Raw genomic sequence first — 17,758 nt, 5'->3', positions numbered from 1 at the left:
TGGCTAGTAGTTTCAAATTCCTAGGGCTGCACATCACCAAAAATCTATCCTGGTCCACTCACATCAACGCGACCACCAAGAAAGCACAACAGCGCCTATACTTCCTCAGGAAACTAAGGAAATTCGGCATGTCCACATTGACTCTTACCAACTTTTACAGATGCGCCATAGAAAGCATCCTATCGGGCTGCATCACAGCCTGGTATGGCAACTGCTCGGCCCAGGACCGCAAGGAACTTCAGAGAGTCGTGAATACCGCCCAGTCCAACATAGCTGCCTCCCATCCATTGACTCCATCTACACCTCCCGCTGCCTGGGGAAAGCGGGCAGCATAATCAAAGATCCCTCCCACCCGGCTTACTCACTCTTCCAACTTCTTCTATCAGGCAGGAGATACAAAAGTCTGAGAACATGCACAAACAGACTCAAAAACAGCTTCTTCCCCACTGTTACCAGACTCCTGAACGACCATCTTATGGACTGACCTGATTAATACTACACTCCTGTATGCTTCACCCGATGTCGATGTCTATGTATTTACATTGTGTATTTATGTATGTCCTATGTATTTTTTTCATGTATGGAATGATCTGTCTGAACTGTATGCGGAACAATACTGTTCACTGTACCTCGGTACACGTCACAATAAACAAATCCAATTTGCTTTCTAATTACTTGCTGTACCTGTATTCTAGCTTTTTGTGATGCACGTCCCAGGACACCCAGATCTCTCCGTACCACAGTGTCCTGCAATTTCTCTCCATTGCAATAAATATTGCTTTTCTATTCGTCCTGCCAAAGTGGGCACGTTCACATTATTCCAGCTGTCAAATGTTTGCCCACTCAATTACCCTACCAAGATCTTTTTGTAGATTCCTTCACAACTTTCTCACCTACCTTTATGACATCAGAAAATTTAACAACTATATATTTGGTCCCTTCATCCAAGTAATTATATAAATTGTAAATAGTTGAGGTCCCAGCACTGATCCCTGTGGCACTCTGCTAGTTATAGCTTCCCTTCCTGTTAACTAGCCAACTATCTATCAATGTTAGCACCATGAGTTAATATGTTGTGTTGTAGCCTTTGATGTAGCGCCTTGTTCAATTCCTTTTGGAAATCCAAGCTTTTAGAAACTATATAAAAGCTTAGGAACAATAATCCTGGAAAAAATGAACAATCACTGGATAAATGTGGATTAATTAAGGAAAACCAGATTAGGTTTGTTCAGGGAAAGTTGTGTGGAACTAATTTGATTGAGTTATTCTTTCAGGTAATAGTGACCGTTGATGAGGTCAATGTGGCCGATATGGATTTTAAATAATTCTTCCTTGAGGTGTGGACGCCTCTGTCTGGGCCAGCATTTGTAGCCCATCCCTAAATGCCCTGAGTGACTCTCTCGGTCATTTCAGAGGGAGGCAGCTAAGAGTCAACTACATTGCTGTGGGTCTGGAGTCACATGTAGGCCAGACCAGGGAAAGACGGCAGATTTCCTTCCCTAAAGGACATTAGTGAACTAGATGGGTTTATATGACAATCAATCCATAATCACAGAAGCACAGTGGTTAGCACTGTTGCTTCACAGCTCCAAGGTCCAAGGTTCGATTCCCACCTTGGGTCACTGTCTGTGCAGAGTCTGCACGTTCTTCCCATGTCTGTGTGGGTTTCCTCCAGGTCCTCCGGTTTCCTCCCACAAGTTCCGAAAGACATGCTTGTTGTGTACCTGAACAGGCGCCGGAATGGGCGACCAGAGGGTTTTCATAGAATTTCACAGAATTTACAGTGCAGAAGGAAGCCATTCGGCCCATCGGGTCTGCACCGGCTCTTAGAAAGAGCACCCTATCCAAGTCCACACCTCCACCCTATCCCCGTAACCCAGTAACCCCATAAACCTTTCTGGACACTAAGGGCAATTTATCATGGCCAATCCACCCAACCTGCACATCTTTGGGCTGTGGGAGGAAACCGGAGCACCCGGAGGAAACCCACGCAGACACGGGGAGACCGTGCAGATTCGGCACAGTGACCCAAGCCGGGAATCGAACCTGGGACCCTGGAGCTGCGAAGCAACTGTGCTAACCACTGTGCTACCGTTCCCCCAGTAACTTCATTGCAGTTTTAATGTAAGCCTACCTGTGACAATAAAGATTATCATTATTATTAGACTTTTAATTCCAGATTGTTTTAGTAAATCCAAATTGCACTGTGGTGGGATTCAAACCTGGTGATTGCCCTGGGTCTCTCGATTACAATTCGGCAACAATACCCACTATGCCACTGCCTCCCAAAAAGCTGCTTGATAAAATGCCACATAAAAGGCTTGTGAAAGTGGATGGAATAAAAGACTGCGTGGATTCAAAGTTGACTGAGTGACAGAAAACAGAACTGGAGGAATGTCTTGAAGCAAATTACTGTGGAATCTGAAATATGTAACAAAAACAGAAAATGCTGGACATTCTCAGCAGGTCTGACAGCATCTGTGGAGAGAGAAGAGGGCTAACGTTTCGAGTCTAGATTATACTTTGACAAAGAGTCATCCAGACTCGAAACGACGCTCTGTTCTCTACCGACAGGTGCTGTGAGACCTGATGAGATTGTCGAGTATTTCTGGGGGTTTTGGAGGAAAATCTATGCTGGAGTTCCCTACGGATCAGTATTAGAACCATTTTTCTGGATATATTAATGATCTATATTGGAGTTGGAAATGGCAAGCATTGTGAACTGTGAAGAGGATCACAGTTCCAAGAGGATGTGGATAGGCTTGGGTGGAAATAAAAAAATGAAATTTAATGGAGAAATGTGAATGGTAAATTTTGTTAGAGAGACTGGGGAGAGATGCTATAAAGTAAAGAGGATGACTCTGAAAGATTGTAGAAGCAGAGGGCTCTGAAGTTGACAGTCTGGAAGATGTGTGTGTACCAATCATTGAAGGTGGAAGGGCAGGTTGTGAAAGTGCTCAATTCGGCAGAGGGAATCCTGGGTTTTATAAATAGAGGCACTGAGTACAAAAGTAAAAAAGTTATGATGAGCCTTTACCAGCCTCCCCGAACAGGCGGCGGAATGTGGTGACTAGGGGCTTTTCACAGTAACTTCATTTGAAGCCTACTTGTGACAATGAGCAATTTTCATTTCATTTCATTTTCATAAAGCCTTAATGCAGCTCAACTGGAATATAATGGTCAATTCTGGGCACAATACTTTAGGAAGAATGTGAAGACAATAGAGAGGATGCCAAACAGTTCAACAAGAATGTTTTCAAGATGAGGGACTTCTGCTATGTGGGTAACTTGGAGAAGTCGGAATTGTTCTCCTTAGAGAAGAAAATATTGTGCTGAGATTTGATGGAGGTTTTGAAAATCGTGAGGGTCTGGGTCAGAGGAGGCAGGAAGTAACATTTTCCCATTTGAGCAAGGATCAAAAACAATTTGGTGAACAGTGCAAGAGCCAAACTGTGCACTGCTGCCTCACAGCGCCTGGGACCCGGGATCAATCCAGGTCTTGAGTGGCTGTCTGTGCGGAGTTTGCACGTTCTCCCCGCGCCTGCCTGGGTTTCCTCCGGGTGCTCCGGTTTCCTTCCACAATCCAAAGATGTGCAGGTTAGGTGGGGTTACAAAATAGGGTGGAGAAGTAGGCCTTGGCAGGTTGCTCTTACAGAAGGTCGGTACAGACTCAATGGACCGAATGGCCTCCTTCTGTACTGTAGGAATTCTATGAGTCTATGGTTCTATATATAAAATATATACACACAAGCCTCCTGGATTATCACATAAACCCAATTGGTTCATTGATGTCCTTCAAGAAAGGACATCAAAGAGTCTGGCTAACAATTTCAACCCCTGGTCAATGTTTTATTTTTAATGTCTTTTGAAGTGCTGTGGCAAGCTTCCAGGGGTAAGCGACGAAGGGCGATAGTTGTGATCTTCCAGTACCCTTCATGTGGGAATGTTAATTATGGACAGTTTCTTCCCTCGGTTAATGTCCACCAGGAACCTGGATTGAGACTAAATTCACTTCATGTTTCCTTCTTACACCCAACTGATTGAGATTTTGTTCCAAGATAAAAGTCCAACACCCACCTCACTTCCAGATCAAACCCTTTGGTTCCACCTGTTCAGCTGATGTTTATAATGTAGAGACTCAGTGATGAGGACCTACCGATACAGACAATGTCCATGAATCCATACATTCCATAGCAGATCTGGAAGAGCAAGTCCTGTCTCTGCCACTTTGCTGATGGGCTGATTGTTGACCAGATGAGCCAGGAAATGCTTGCAATGAGGAACAAGGAGCCGAGGATTGCAGCTGCAATTTGAACTCTCTCAATCACCGTCAGAGATATTGCCTGCCACTGGAAACAGAACAGAAACTGGTCAAACTCTAAGGATGTTACAGGTGGACAACCTACCATCAAAATTTGGCAGTATAGTTCACAGTTTGACTACACAAAACAAAGTAAGATCTTCGGTGCACAATTGAGAGCAATAACATACATAGCACGAGTAATATGAAAGTAAGCTGCTTAAGGCTGAACAAAATAAAGAAGCAAAAAAGGAAAAGTTCACAGCAGTGACCAAAATTTGGCCAAAGAAGTATTCTTTAAGGATAAGCAGATGGAGTGGTTTGGGAAGGAATTGCAGAGCACGAGACTGAAGCAACTGAAAGCAGGTCTGCCAACAATGCGGAAAAGAGAGGTGGATATGGACTAGATATAAGAATCAGAACAATGGAGAATTTCTGGAGGATTTTAGAGTTGAAAGAGGTTACAGAGAAAGGGAGGGGTGCGATGTCAAGGATTTAAAGCCACCACACCCCTGTGACATCACCTTCCAAATCCATGACCTGTGCCATCCAGAAGGATAGGGGCAGCAGATGCTTGGAAACCCCACCACCTACAAGGTTCCCGCAAAGACATACGCCACCCTGACTTTTTTTATTCCTCAATGGGATGTGAGTGTCCCTGGCAAAGCCAACGTTTTTTCCCATCCATAGTTGCCCTTGGACTGAACATTTAGATAGCAGTCAACCACATTGCGATAGGCCTGGAATCACACGTGGGCCAGACCAGGTAAGGATTATAGATTTCCCCTCCTGTTATGGGAGCGGCGTTTTCAGAACCCCAAAATGTATCATGGAGTTCAACCAACCTCTCCCTTTAATGTATTGTTGCTTTTGAAGCACACGGCTTGGTCTCCAGGTGTGGTATTACAATTATGGACACGTGGGTTTTTAAACACAAAACAATGTTTATTCCATGAATTCAACTTAACCTTTTAAATAAATATTGGATCCCTTAATACCCCTTACTTCAAAAGATAACCCTGAAAATAATACAACACTAAATAATCCCTCAAAATGTTCCTTCAAACCTCCAAAAGACTTAACACCTTTAAACAGAAACACATCAGGTTAGAGACATTACTATTATGAGTTTAAATCACCCAAATGATTCAGAGATAGTCTTTCATTTTATTTTTCATTTCATTTTCATGGCAGAGATCACAGCAGATCCAGCTCACTGCAAACACAGACACACCCAAGCTCTTTTTCTCAAAACCCGGCTTTCTAATAGAATTCTTTGAGGAAGTGACAAAGTTAATTGATGAGGGAAGGGCTGTAGATGTCGTATACATGGACTTTAGTAAGGCGTTTGATAAGGTTTCCCATGGCAGGTTGATGGAAAAAGTGAACTCGTATAGGGTTCAGGGTGTACTAGCTAGATGGATAAAGAACTGGCTGGGCAACAGGAGACAGAGAGTAGTGGTGGAAGGGAGTGTCTCAAAATGGAGAAGGGTGACTAGTGGTGTTCCACAGGGATCCGTGCTCGGACCACTGCTGTTTGTGATCGACATAAATGACCTGGAGGAAGGTATAGGTGGTCTGATTAGCAAGTTTGCAGATGATACTAAGATCGGTGGAGTTGCAGATAGCGAGGAGGACTGTCAGAGAATACAACAAAATATAGATAGATTGGAGAGTTGGGCAGAGAAATGGCAGATGGAGTTCAATCCAGGCAAATGCGAGGTGATGCATTTTGGAAGATCAAATTCAAGAGCGGACTATATGGTCAATGGAAGGGTCTTGGGGAAAATTGATGTGCAGAGAGATCTGGGAGTTCAGGTCCATTGTACCCTGAAGGTGGCAACGCAGGTTGATAGAGTGGTTAAGGAGGCATACAGCATGCTTGCCTTCATCGGACGGGGTATTGAGTACAAGAGTTGGCAGGGCATGTTACAGGTGAATAGGACTTTGGTTCAGCCACATTTGGAATACTGCGTGCAGTTCTGGTCGCCACATTACCAGAAGGATGTGGATGCCTTGGAGAGGGTGCAGAGGAGGTTCACCAGGATGTTGCCTGGTATGGAGGGTGCTAGCTATGAAGAAAGGTTGAGTAGATTAGGATTGTTTTCGTTGGAAAGACAGAGGTTGAGGGGGGACCTGATTGAGGTCTACAAAATTATGAGAGGTATGGACAGGGTGGATAGCAAGAAGCTTTTTCCAAGATGGGGGTGTCAGCTACAAGGGGTCACGATTTCAAGGTGAGAGGGGGAAAGTTTAAGGGAGATGTGCGTGGAAAGTTTTTTACGCAGAGGGTGGTGGGTGCCTGGAACTCTTTACCAGCGGAGGTGGTAGAGGCGGGTACAATAGCATCATTTAAGATGCACCTGGACAGGTATATGAACGGGTGGGGAACAGAGAGAAGTAGACCTTGGAAAATAGGAGACAGGTTTAGATAAAGGATCTGGATCAGCGCAGGCTGAGAGGGCCGAAGGGCCTGTTCCTGTGCTGTAATTTTCTTTGTTCTTTGTTCTTTGTTGTTATCCTTTCAAACAACTCACAGCAAACCAGCCAGACACTTTTCAGCTGCTCTCTCTCTCAAACTGAAACTAAAAGCAGAAGTGAGCTCAGCTCTCCCCTCTGACATTACTTCAGTAATCTGAGCTGCTCTATTTCTTAAAGGTACATTGCTTAAACATCCATTTCTTAAAGGTACTCTCACATGACACTCCCTAAAGGGTATCAGTGAACTAGATGGGTCTTTACAATTATTGATGATCATTTCTTGGTCACCATTACTGGGACCAGTTTTATATTACAGATTGATTAATTAGAACATACAACATAGAACAGTACAGCACAGTACAGGCCCATCTGCCCACAATGTTGTGCTGACCATTTATCTGAATCTAACATCAGCCTAACCTACACCCCTTCAATTTACTGCTGCCCACCTTCCTGTCCAAGAGTCGCTTAAATGTCCCTAATGACTCAGACTCCACCATCTCCGCTGGCAGTGCATTCCACGCACCCACCACTCTGTGTAAAGAATCTACCTCTGATATCTCCCCTATACCTTCCTCCAATCACCTTAAAATTATGTCCCCTCGTGACAGCCATTTCCACCTTGCAGAAAAGTATCTGGCTATCCACTCTCTCCACACCTCTCATCACCTTGTATACCTCTATCAAGTCACCTTGGATAGGGTCCAGAGGAGGTTCACAAGAATGATCCCTAGAATTAAGAAGAACTTGTCATATGAAGAACAGTCGAGGACTCTGGGTCTGTACTTTTTGGAGTTTAGAAGGATGAGGGGGGATCTTATCGAAACTTACAGGATACTGCGAGGCTTGGATAGAGTGGACGTGGAGAGGATGTTTCCATTTGTAGGAAAAACTGGAAGCAGAGGACACAATCTCAGACTAAAGGGACGATCCTTTAAAACAGAGATGAGGAGGAATTTCTTCAGCCAGTGGGTGGTGAATCTGTGGAACTCTTTACCGCAGAAGGCTGTGGAGACCAAATCATTGAATGTCTTTAAGACCGAGATAGATAGGTTCTTGATTAATAAGAGGATCAGGGGTAATGGGGAGAAGGCAGGAGAATGGGGATGAGAAAATATCAGCCATGATTGAATGACAGAGCAGACTCGAGTGGCCTAATTCTGCTCCTATTTCTTATGGTCTTACCTCTCTTCCTTCTTCGCTCCAGTGAGAAAAGCCCTAGCTCCCTCAACCTCCCTCAGAGCGTCAACATTCATCCGATAATGAGGCAACCAGAACTGTACACAATATTCCAAGTGTGGTCTAACCAGGATTTTATAAAGCTGCAGCAAAACCTCATGGCTCTCAAACACAATCTCCCTGTTAATGAAAGCCAACACACCATTTACCTTCTTAACCCTATCAACCTGGATGGCAACTGTGAGGGATCAATGTACGTGGACCCCAAGATCCCTCTGTTCATCCAGACTTCCAAGAATCCTGCCTTTAACCCTGTATTCAGCATTCAAATTCGATCTTCCAAAATTAATCACTTCACATTTATCTCGGTTGAACTCCATCTGCCACTTCTCAGCCGAGCTCTGCATCCTGTCAATGCCTTGTTGTAACCTGCAACACCCCTCAACACCATCTATAACTCCACCAACCTTCGTGTCATCGGCAAACTTAGTAATCCACCCTTCCACTTCCTCATCCAAAAAAACCACAAAGAGCAGAGGTCCCAGAACAGGGGCAAGATTCTCCGACACCACGCCGGGTCAGAGAATCGCCCGGGGCCGGCGTCAATCCCCCCCCCCCCCCCCCCGCCATGTCCCGCATTCTCCGGCACCGGAGATTCGGCGGGGGTGGGAATCGTTCCGCGCCAGTCGGCGTGCCCGCTCCCACCCCCCGGCGATTCTCTGGCCCAGTCCCGCCGCTGTCATGCTTCTCTCGCCAGCGTGGATCAAACCTTACCGGCGGGCGGGCTCCGGGGTCCTGGGGGGGGGGGGGGCGCGGGGCGATCTGGCCCTGGGGGATGCCCCAACGGTGGCCTGGCCCGCGATCGGGGCCCACCGATCGGCAGGCGGGCCTGTGCCGTGGGGGCACTCTTTTCCTTCCGCCTTCACCATAGTCTTCACCATGGCGGAGGCGGAAGTGACCTCCTCCCCTGCGCATGCACGGGGATGACGTCAGCAGCCGGTGACGCTCCGGCGCATGCGCGGACTTCCGCCGGCCGGCGAAGTCCCTTCGACCCCGGCTGGCATGGCGCCAAAGGCCTTCCACGCCATCCGGCAGAGCGCCAACCACTCCAGCGCGGGCCTAGCCCCTCAATGTCAGGGCTTGGCCCCTAAAGGTGCGAAGACTTCCACACCTTTGGGGCGGCCCGACGCCGGAGTGCTTCACGCCACTCCATCACACCGGGACCCCCCGCCCCGCCGGGTAGGGGCGAATCCCGGCCCAGGTGATTGCAGGACACCACTGGTCACTGACCTCCAGAAGGAATACTTTCCATCCACAACCACTCACTGTCTTCATTCGGCCAGCCAATTACATATTCAGACAGCCACATTTCCCTACATCCCATGCCCCCTAACTTTCCGAATGACCCTACCATGGGGAACCATATCAAATGTCTTACTGAAATCCATATGAAGTATGAATGCACGCTAGCTAGTAATATAAAAGAAGACAGGAAGAGATTTTTTCAATATATAAAAGGTAAAAGAGAGGCACAAATGGACATTGGACCACTGGAAAATGTGGCTGGAGCAGTAATAACAGGAAACAAATAAATAGCAGACGAACTGAATTGTTACTTTGCATCAGTCTTCACGGTGGAAGACACCAGTGGGATGCCAGAGCTCCAGGAGAACCAGGGGGCAGAGGTGAGTGCAGTGACCATTACTAAGGAGAAGGTTCTGGGGAAACTGAAAGGTCTGAAGGTGGATAAATCACCTGGACCAGATGGACTACACCCCAGGGTCCTAAAACAGATAGCTGAGGAGATTGTGACGGCATTGGTGATGATCTTTCAGGAATCACTGGAGGCAGGAAGGGTCCCAGAGGACTGGAAAGTGGCTAATGTAACACCCCTGTTTAAGAAGGGAAGGAGGCAGAAGACTGGAAATTATCGGCCGGTTAGCCTGACTTCGGTCATTGGTAAGATTTTAGAGTCTGTTATTAAAGATGAGATCACAGAGTACTTGGAAGTGCATGGTAAAATAGGATTGAGTCAGCACGGCTTTGTCAAGGGGAGGTCATGTCTGACAAATCTGTTGGAGTGTTTTGAGGGGGTAACAAGGAAGTCGGACAAAGGAAAACCAGTGGACGTGATTTATTTAGATTTCCAGACGGCTTTGTTCCTGTTCCAGGGCCTCTAGAAGCAAAGGACATAATCTCAGAGTAAAGGGGCGATCCTTTAAAACAGAGATGAGGAGGAATTTATTCAGCCAGAGGGTGGTGAATCTGTGGAACTCATTGCCGGAGAAGGCTGTGGAGGCCAAATCACTGAGTGCCTTTAAGACAGAGATAGATAGGTTCTTGATTAATAAGGGGATTAGGGGTTATGGGGAGAAGGCAGGAGAATGGGTGTAGAAGCCAGGTATTTCTAATACACCTATTATAGGTAAAATATAGCTGTTTAAACGTAAATATTAACCCCCAGTTTTAAAATTAAAGAAAACACATATTTTGCAAACTCATTGTCATAGATTTAAAGTAACACAGAAGTCTGATAAGACAAGCACTTTTCATTACATTTCTCCAAGGACAAGGGCTGAATCCATGGCAACGAGGTGGCAGGAGTGAAGGTTCTACTGTTCTCACGCCATTCAAGATTAGGGTGAATCACATCCCATGATTTATACAAGCTGAAACACTTTAGACTATGTTGCTTTGTTTTTAATAAATGGACAGTTAGAAAATCGAATCAAATATATATTTGATTCCAACATTCTCAAAACAACAATTTTATAAAAGCAGCATAATTTACTAGATTGAAATAGACAGTTTGAATTATAGTTTTGGAGTCATGTCCAGCATGGCACGACGAGATAGCACGAGGTCTCCATTGTTGTAGTCAGGTCAGCATAAAACCAGTTTTTGCTGGCTTTGATAAAGCACAATATCGCATTCTTTAACCTGCACAAGTAGGCAGACAGCCAACAATTAGAAGTAATGTTACATACAGGGGCCTCACGGTAGCATGGTGGTTAGCATCAATGCTTCACAGCTCCAGGGTCCCAGGTTCGATTCCCGGCTGGGTCACTGTCTGTGTGGAGTCTGCACGTCCTCCCCGTGTGTGCGTGGGTTTCCTCCGGGTGCTCCGGTTTCCTCCCACAGTCCAAAAGATGTGCGGGTTAGGTGGATTGGCCATGCTAAATTGCCCGTAGTGTAAGGTTAATGGGGGGATTGTTGGGTTATGGGTCTACGGGTTACGTGGGTTTAAGTAGGGTGATCATTGTTCGGCACAACATCGAGGGCCGAAGGGCCTGTTCTGTGCTGTAATGTTCTATATTGAAGATGGACGGGTTGCCATCAAATCAAATGTGTTTGAGTCTAACCCAAACCAATTAGGATTATATTGAGGTGTGATCAGATCGCTTAAGACAGATATGAAACAGTATAACAATAGAAGATTTTGCCGCCATTTTGGAGAGTTAGGTTAGAGTTAGGTTAGGTTAGGTTAGAGAGAGAGAGAGAGTTTTAGGATAGTTTTTGTTGGTAGGTTAGAAGCATCTATACTTTGATCTGAACTATCCACTGTCTCTCTGTATTCATATTTCATTTTCAGACTTTGACTTCAGACTTTGACTTTTAAAAGTTATGTTTCGAGCTGTTTGTCTAAGAAGATAATTCCTGTGATTCTTTGAAAGCTTCAAATTGTCTACGAATTGCCTTTTAAAATGACTTTCAAGTTGTAATCAATAGAAGACAAATAAAACAATTCTTATTTGCACCTGACAAGTTTTAACTTGAATTTCTACTGAGTTCCAGTAATCGCAAGTGCAGCTGGTAACCTTGAATTGATGGTTTCAAAATCCCTCAACTGACACAGTCGAAATCCTACAATGGGGATGAGAAAAATATCAGCCATAATTGAATGGCGGGGCAGACTCGATGGGCCGAGTGGCCTAATTCTGCTCCCATGTCTTATGGTCTTATGGTCTTATATCCACCACATCCACTGCCCCACGTTCAAGAAAGTGTTTTGTCACATCCTCAAAGAATTCAATGAGGCTTGTGAGGCATGACCTGCCCCTCACAAAGCCATGCTGACTATCTTTAATCAAACTATGTTTTTCTAAATAATCATAAATCCTATCTCTCAGAATCTTTTCCAGTATTTTGCTCACCGCAGACGTAAGACTGACTGGCCTGTAATTCCCAGGGATTTCCCTATTCCCTTTCTTGAACAGGGGAACAACATTCTCCTCCCTCCAATCATCCGGTACTACTCCAGTGGAGAGCGAGGATGCAAAGATCATCGCCAACGGCGCAGCAATCTCCTCCTTCGCTTCCCGTAATAACCTTGGGTATATCCTGTCTGGCCCAGGGGACTTATCTATCCTGATGCTTTTCACAATTTCCAGCACATCCTCCTTCTTAATATCAACCTATTCGAGCCTATTGACCTGGTTCACGCTGTTCTCACGGGGCACTAGTTCCCTCCACTATCCCTGATCGGCCCTACTCTCACTCTGATCATCCTCTTATTTCTCACATAAGTGTGGAACACCTTGGGGTTTTCCCTAATCCTTCCCGCCAGGGCTTTCTCATGCCCCCTTCTAGCTCTCCAAAGTCCATTTTTGAGTTCTTTCCTGGCTACCTTGTAACCCTCTAGAGCTCAGTCAGATCCTTGCTTCCTCAACCTTATGTAAGTTTCCTTTGTCCTCTTGACTAGAAGCTCCATTTCTCTTGTCATCCAAGGCTCCTTCACCTGACCATTCCTTCCTCGTCTCAGTGGGCCGAAACTATCCAGCACTCGCAGCAGGTGCTCCTTAAACAATCCCCACATTACTGTTGTGCACATCTGACACCTGGCCTGGTTCGTTGCCGAGCACCAAGTCCAATATGGCCTCTCCCCAGTTGGCCTATCTACATTTTGAGTCAGGAATCCTTCCTGTACACACCTGACAAAATCTGCTCCATCCAAACCATTTGCACTAAGGAGGTTCCAGTCAATATTAGGGACGTTGAAGTCACCCATGGCAACAACTCTGTTACTTCTGCACCTATCCAAGATCTGCCGCCCAGTCTGTTCCTCCATCTCTCTGCTACTATTGGGGGGTCTATAGAAAACTCCCAATAAAGTGATTGTTTCTTTCTTGTTTCTGACTTCCACTCACACTGACAAACCCTCCTCAGCTACCTCCTTTTCTGCAGTGTGATGTGTCCTGGGAATGACCCTTCAACAAATGTTTTGTCTTTGCAAATGGCTGCAGTGATTTGACATAGTTGACATAGGGAGTGAGGAGGTATTGGAGGTTTTGGCAGGTTTGAGAGTGTACAAATCCCCAAGTCCGGATGAGTTGTATCCCAGGATACAGTTAGGAGGTGAGGGAGCAAATTCCTGGGGATTTGGCGTAAATTTCTAATTCCTCTCTGGCCACAGTGAAGGTACCAGAGAATTTAAGGATAGATAATATGGTTCCACTTTCCAAGAAGGATGTAGAGATAAGCCTGGGAACTACAGACCAGTGAGTCTCATGTGAGGAAAAATGTTTTCACCCAGGGGGTGATGGGAGTCTGGAATTCGCTGCCTGGGAGGGTAGGAGAGGTGGGAACCCTCACAACATTTACAGACTTGGATAAGCCCTTGAAGATTAGAGCAGTTTTGTAAGTGCAGACTCAATAGGCCGAAGAGCCTCTTCTGTACTGTATAACTCTATGACATTAGCTGCTCCGATCGCCTGCAATATAATACTGGCTGTGATTCTTTGTAGGTGAAACACACTTGGATATTCTGACAGATGTGAATAGGCCGATATATTCAATTTGTCTCACCATTAGTTTCAGCTTCAACTGTAAGAACCGGATGGTTCTTTGCCCAGTCGATCTTCGCTGAGGATACAGAGGTGAAGGAGCTAGGCCTCCGGTTCCCGAACACGTCCCAGTGACTTCCATTTGAAATTGCGTGTTTAAGCAGAAGAAAAACACAAGAGACCCCATAAATGGAAAGGCCGTCGCCACATAGTCTATGTTCAGTCTTAGGAAATGATCCCCTGGGTGAGGCTCATTGATGGGGAATGATACACGACGTGAGTCACTGAACCTTTTCTGAAAGAGCCAGTGCTTTCAGGAGGGAGGGATGAGAGTGCAGAGTAAAACAGAAAAGGGTCTCACCTGGAGAGGATTCTTCGCACTGATGGCAATGACGTGGTATTTGTAGTAACACAGCTCACAGCTCCAGGATCCTCGTTCACTGATCCACTTTATCAGGCAAGGTTGGTGTGTGCAGCGAACAGATCCAGCACAGCGACATGGGCTCAGCAAGTCTCCCTGAACAACAGCAAGAGACACAATGAAAGTGTGACTAACAGCCGGCAGCATTGGACATACCAATAATAATACATATAATCACTAGTCAGTGTAATGGAGACAGATCGCTGGGAGAGATTCTATTCATTTCTGGGGTGTAGCTGCCACTGACAAGGTGAACAATTATTACCTATCCCTCGCTGCACTTGGGAAGAAGGTGGTGAACTTTGTGGTTCAACCCCCGCAGTCCATGTGGTAAAGGTGCTCCGATAGGAAGGCAATTTCAGGATTTTGACCCAACAACAATGAAAGAAAAACAATTGAGTTCCAAAGTCTAGACGGTGTGCAATTTGGTGGTGGTTTTGTTCCAGGTGTTTACTGCAATTGTTGTCTGAGCTGGTAGAAATTGTGGGTTTGGGAGATTCTGTAAGTATAGGTGAGTTGTTGCAGTGCATCTTGTAGATGGAACACACGGCTGCCACTGTGTGATGATGAGAAGGAAATGAATGCTTGAAGTGATGAATGAGGTTCTGCTCAAGAAGGATGTTTTGCCTTGGATGGAGTCATAATTATGCCATTGAATGTCACATGCAGGTGGAGGCACGGCAGCACGGTGGCTGGGTCACAGGTTCGATCCCCGGCTTGGGTCACTGTCTGTGCGGAGTCTGCATGTGCTCTCTGTGTCTGCGTGGGTTTCCTCCGGGTGCTCCACTTTCTTCCCACAGTCCCAAAAGACTGGCTGTTAAGTGAATTGGATACTGGATTTGTTTATCGTCATGTGTACAGAGGTACAGTGAAAAGTATTTTTCTGCGAGCAGCTCAAACAGGGCAACACAAGATATACAATGTACCTACATAAGCACCGCCATCGGATGAAGCAGACAGGGTGTAGTGTTAATGAGCTCAGTCCATAAGAGGGTCATTTAGGAGTCTGGTGACAGTGGGGGAGAAGCTGTTTTTGAGTCTGTTCGTGCGTGTTCTCAGACTTCTGTATCTCCTGCCCGATGGAAGAAACTGGAAGAGTGAGTAAGGCGGGTGGAAGGGGTCTTTGATTATGCTGCCCGCTTTCCCCAGCGGGAGGTGTAAATAGAGTGAATGGATGGGAGGCAGGTTTGTGTGATAGACTGGTTCACGACTCTCTGATGTTTCTTGTGGTCCTGGGCCGAGCAGTTGCCATACCAGGCTGTGATGCAGCCCAATAGGATGTTTCCGATGGTGCATCTGTAAAAGTTTGTAAGGGTTAATGTCGACATGCCGAATTTCCTTAGTTTCCTGAGGAAGTATAGCCGCTGTTGTGCTTTCTTGGTGATAGCGTCGACATGGGTGGACCAGGATAGATTTTTGGAGATGTGTACCCCTCGGAATTTGAAACTGCTAACCATCTCCACCGTGGCCCCTTTGATGCTGACAGGGGTGTGTATAGTACTTTGCTTCCTGAAGTCAATGACCAGCTCCTTAGTTTTGCTGGCATTGAAGGAGAGATTGTTGTCGTTACACCACTCCACTAGGTTCTCTATCTCCCTCCTGTATTATGACTCGTCGTTATTCGAGATCCGGTCCGCTATAGTCGTATCGTCAGCAAACTTGTAGATGGAGTTGGAACCAAATTTTGCCATGTGTGTACAGGGAGTAGAGTAGGGGGCTAAGTACGCTGCCTTGCGGGGCCCCAGTATTGAGGACTATTGTGGAGGAGATGTTGTTGTTCCTTCTTACTGACTGTGGTCTGTTGGTCAGAAAGTCAAGGATCTAGTTGCAGAGTGGGGAGCCAAGTCCGAGGTTCTGGAGCTTTGATATGAGTTTGGCTGGGATTATAGTGTTGAAGGCGGAGCTGTAGTCAATAAATAGGAGTCTGATGTTAGAGTCCTTGTTGTCGAGATGTTTTTAAAAAGATACGCTTTAGTTGTGTGGTGAATGTAACTCCGTAATTCACACTATATCGTATATACATGAGACCATGCATTTGTATGTGCAGTTGCATTGCCCGACCACTAGGGGGAGTAGCGCTGGGAATGCTTAGGAGTTTGTACAGGGCTCCACCCTTGGCTCCGCCCATGACTCCTCCCCCTGGACTGCTGTATAAATACCAATGCTCAGAGCCAGTCGTTCAGTTCATCAAGTGTTCAACGCGGAACAGGCTGGCTCTGTTGTAAGTAGATTAAAACCACTGTTCATATCTTAAAGCACGTGTCTAGTGAATTGATGGTTCCATCAAGTTGCCGATGGTCATTGCCTGACACTTGTGTGGCAGGAATGTTACTTACCACTTATCAGCCTGTGCCTGACTGTTGCATATGGGCACAGACTGATTTAGTATCTGGAGAGTTATGAATGGCTCTATTCCTTGTTCAATCATCAGCAAACAGTTCTGACCTAATAATGGAGAGAATGTCACTGATTAAGCAGCTGAAAAATGGTTAGAGCGAGGCCACTGCCCTCAGAAACTCTAACAGCAATGTCCTGGGCTGGGACCAATCTTCCTCATGAGAGTTTTCTCCTTTGACTTCTCCTTGATGCCGCACTCGGTCAAATGCTGCCTTGATGTTAAGGACAGTCACTCTCACCTCACCTCTGAAATTCAGCTCACTTGTCCATGTTTGGACCAAGGTGGTAATGAGATGGGTAAGCGATGTAGAACATAGAACAGTACAGCACAGAACAGGCCCTTCGGCCCTCGATGTTGTGCCGAGCAATGATCACCCTACTCAAACCCACGTATCCACCCTATACCCGTAACCCAACAACGCCCCCCCCCCCCTTAACCTTACTTTTTAGGACACTACGGGCAATTTAGCATGGCCAATCCACCTAACCCGCACATCTTTGGACTGTGGGAGGAAACCGGAGCACCCGGAGGAAACCCACGCACACACGGGGAGGACGTGCAGACTCCGCACAGACAGTGACCCAGCCGGGAACCGAACCTGGGACCCTGGAGCTGTGAAGCATTTATGCTAACCACCATGCTACCGTGCTGCCCATGTAATCGATGGGTTCCACCAAAATCAGCGAACAGTTTATTGCTGAGTAAGTGCCACTTGGCAGCATCATCCCACCTTCCCTCACTTTGCTGACATCAATCAATAGGGTGGCAATTGCCCCAATTTGATTTTCTTGCACTTTGAGGACGGAACATAATGCTGGGTCACCTTTCAGTGACTAACGTATTGTATCAGATCATTTCATTCATTTTTCTTATTGTTTTTGAAAGTAAGATTTTATACAGCTCACACTTATAATTAATTTATGCAGGATAACTCATACTAATCCCTTTCTCCTGGGCAATTAGGATGACTAATAAATGCTGTCCTTGTCAGCAATGTTCACATCCCATGAATAAATAATAAATAAAATCACAAATTGCATATAAAATGAAAATTTCAGTTCACTATAATATTCTGCCCTTGCCTGTGACCTAGAAATATATTGTTCTCATCACAAACCGCACACTATATATCACGGGGGCTAGTTTAGCTCAGTTGGCAGGACAGCTGGTTTGTGACACAGAGCAGGGCCAGCAGT

The 17,758-nt window shown here is 45.9% G+C and overlaps 1 protein-coding gene across 1 annotated transcript in view; it reads right to left on the bottom strand.

Annotated features, from left to right (window-relative positions):
- LOC119962240 (E3 ubiquitin-protein ligase MARCHF4-like) overlaps positions 1 to 17,758 on the bottom strand; it is a 138,000-nt gene that overhangs the window by 76,165 nt on the left and 44,077 nt on the right. Inside the window, exons 2-3 of the mRNA XM_038790228.1 lie at positions 14,105 to 14,260; positions 4,157 to 4,349 (exon numbers count right to left, since the gene is read on the bottom strand). Coding sequence (XP_038646156.1) covers positions 4,157 to 4,349; positions 14,105 to 14,260 — 349 coding nt within the window. The remainder of the gene's footprint in view (positions 1 to 4,156; positions 4,350 to 14,104; positions 14,261 to 17,758) is intronic.

This window comes from Scyliorhinus canicula, chromosome 2, assembly GCF_902713615.1.
Source record: "Scyliorhinus canicula chromosome 2, sScyCan1.1, whole genome shotgun sequence".
Classification (NCBI taxonomy): Eukaryota; Metazoa; Chordata; class Chondrichthyes; order Carcharhiniformes; family Scyliorhinidae; genus Scyliorhinus; species Scyliorhinus canicula.
This window is presented reverse-complemented; position numbering and strand designations above follow the sequence as displayed.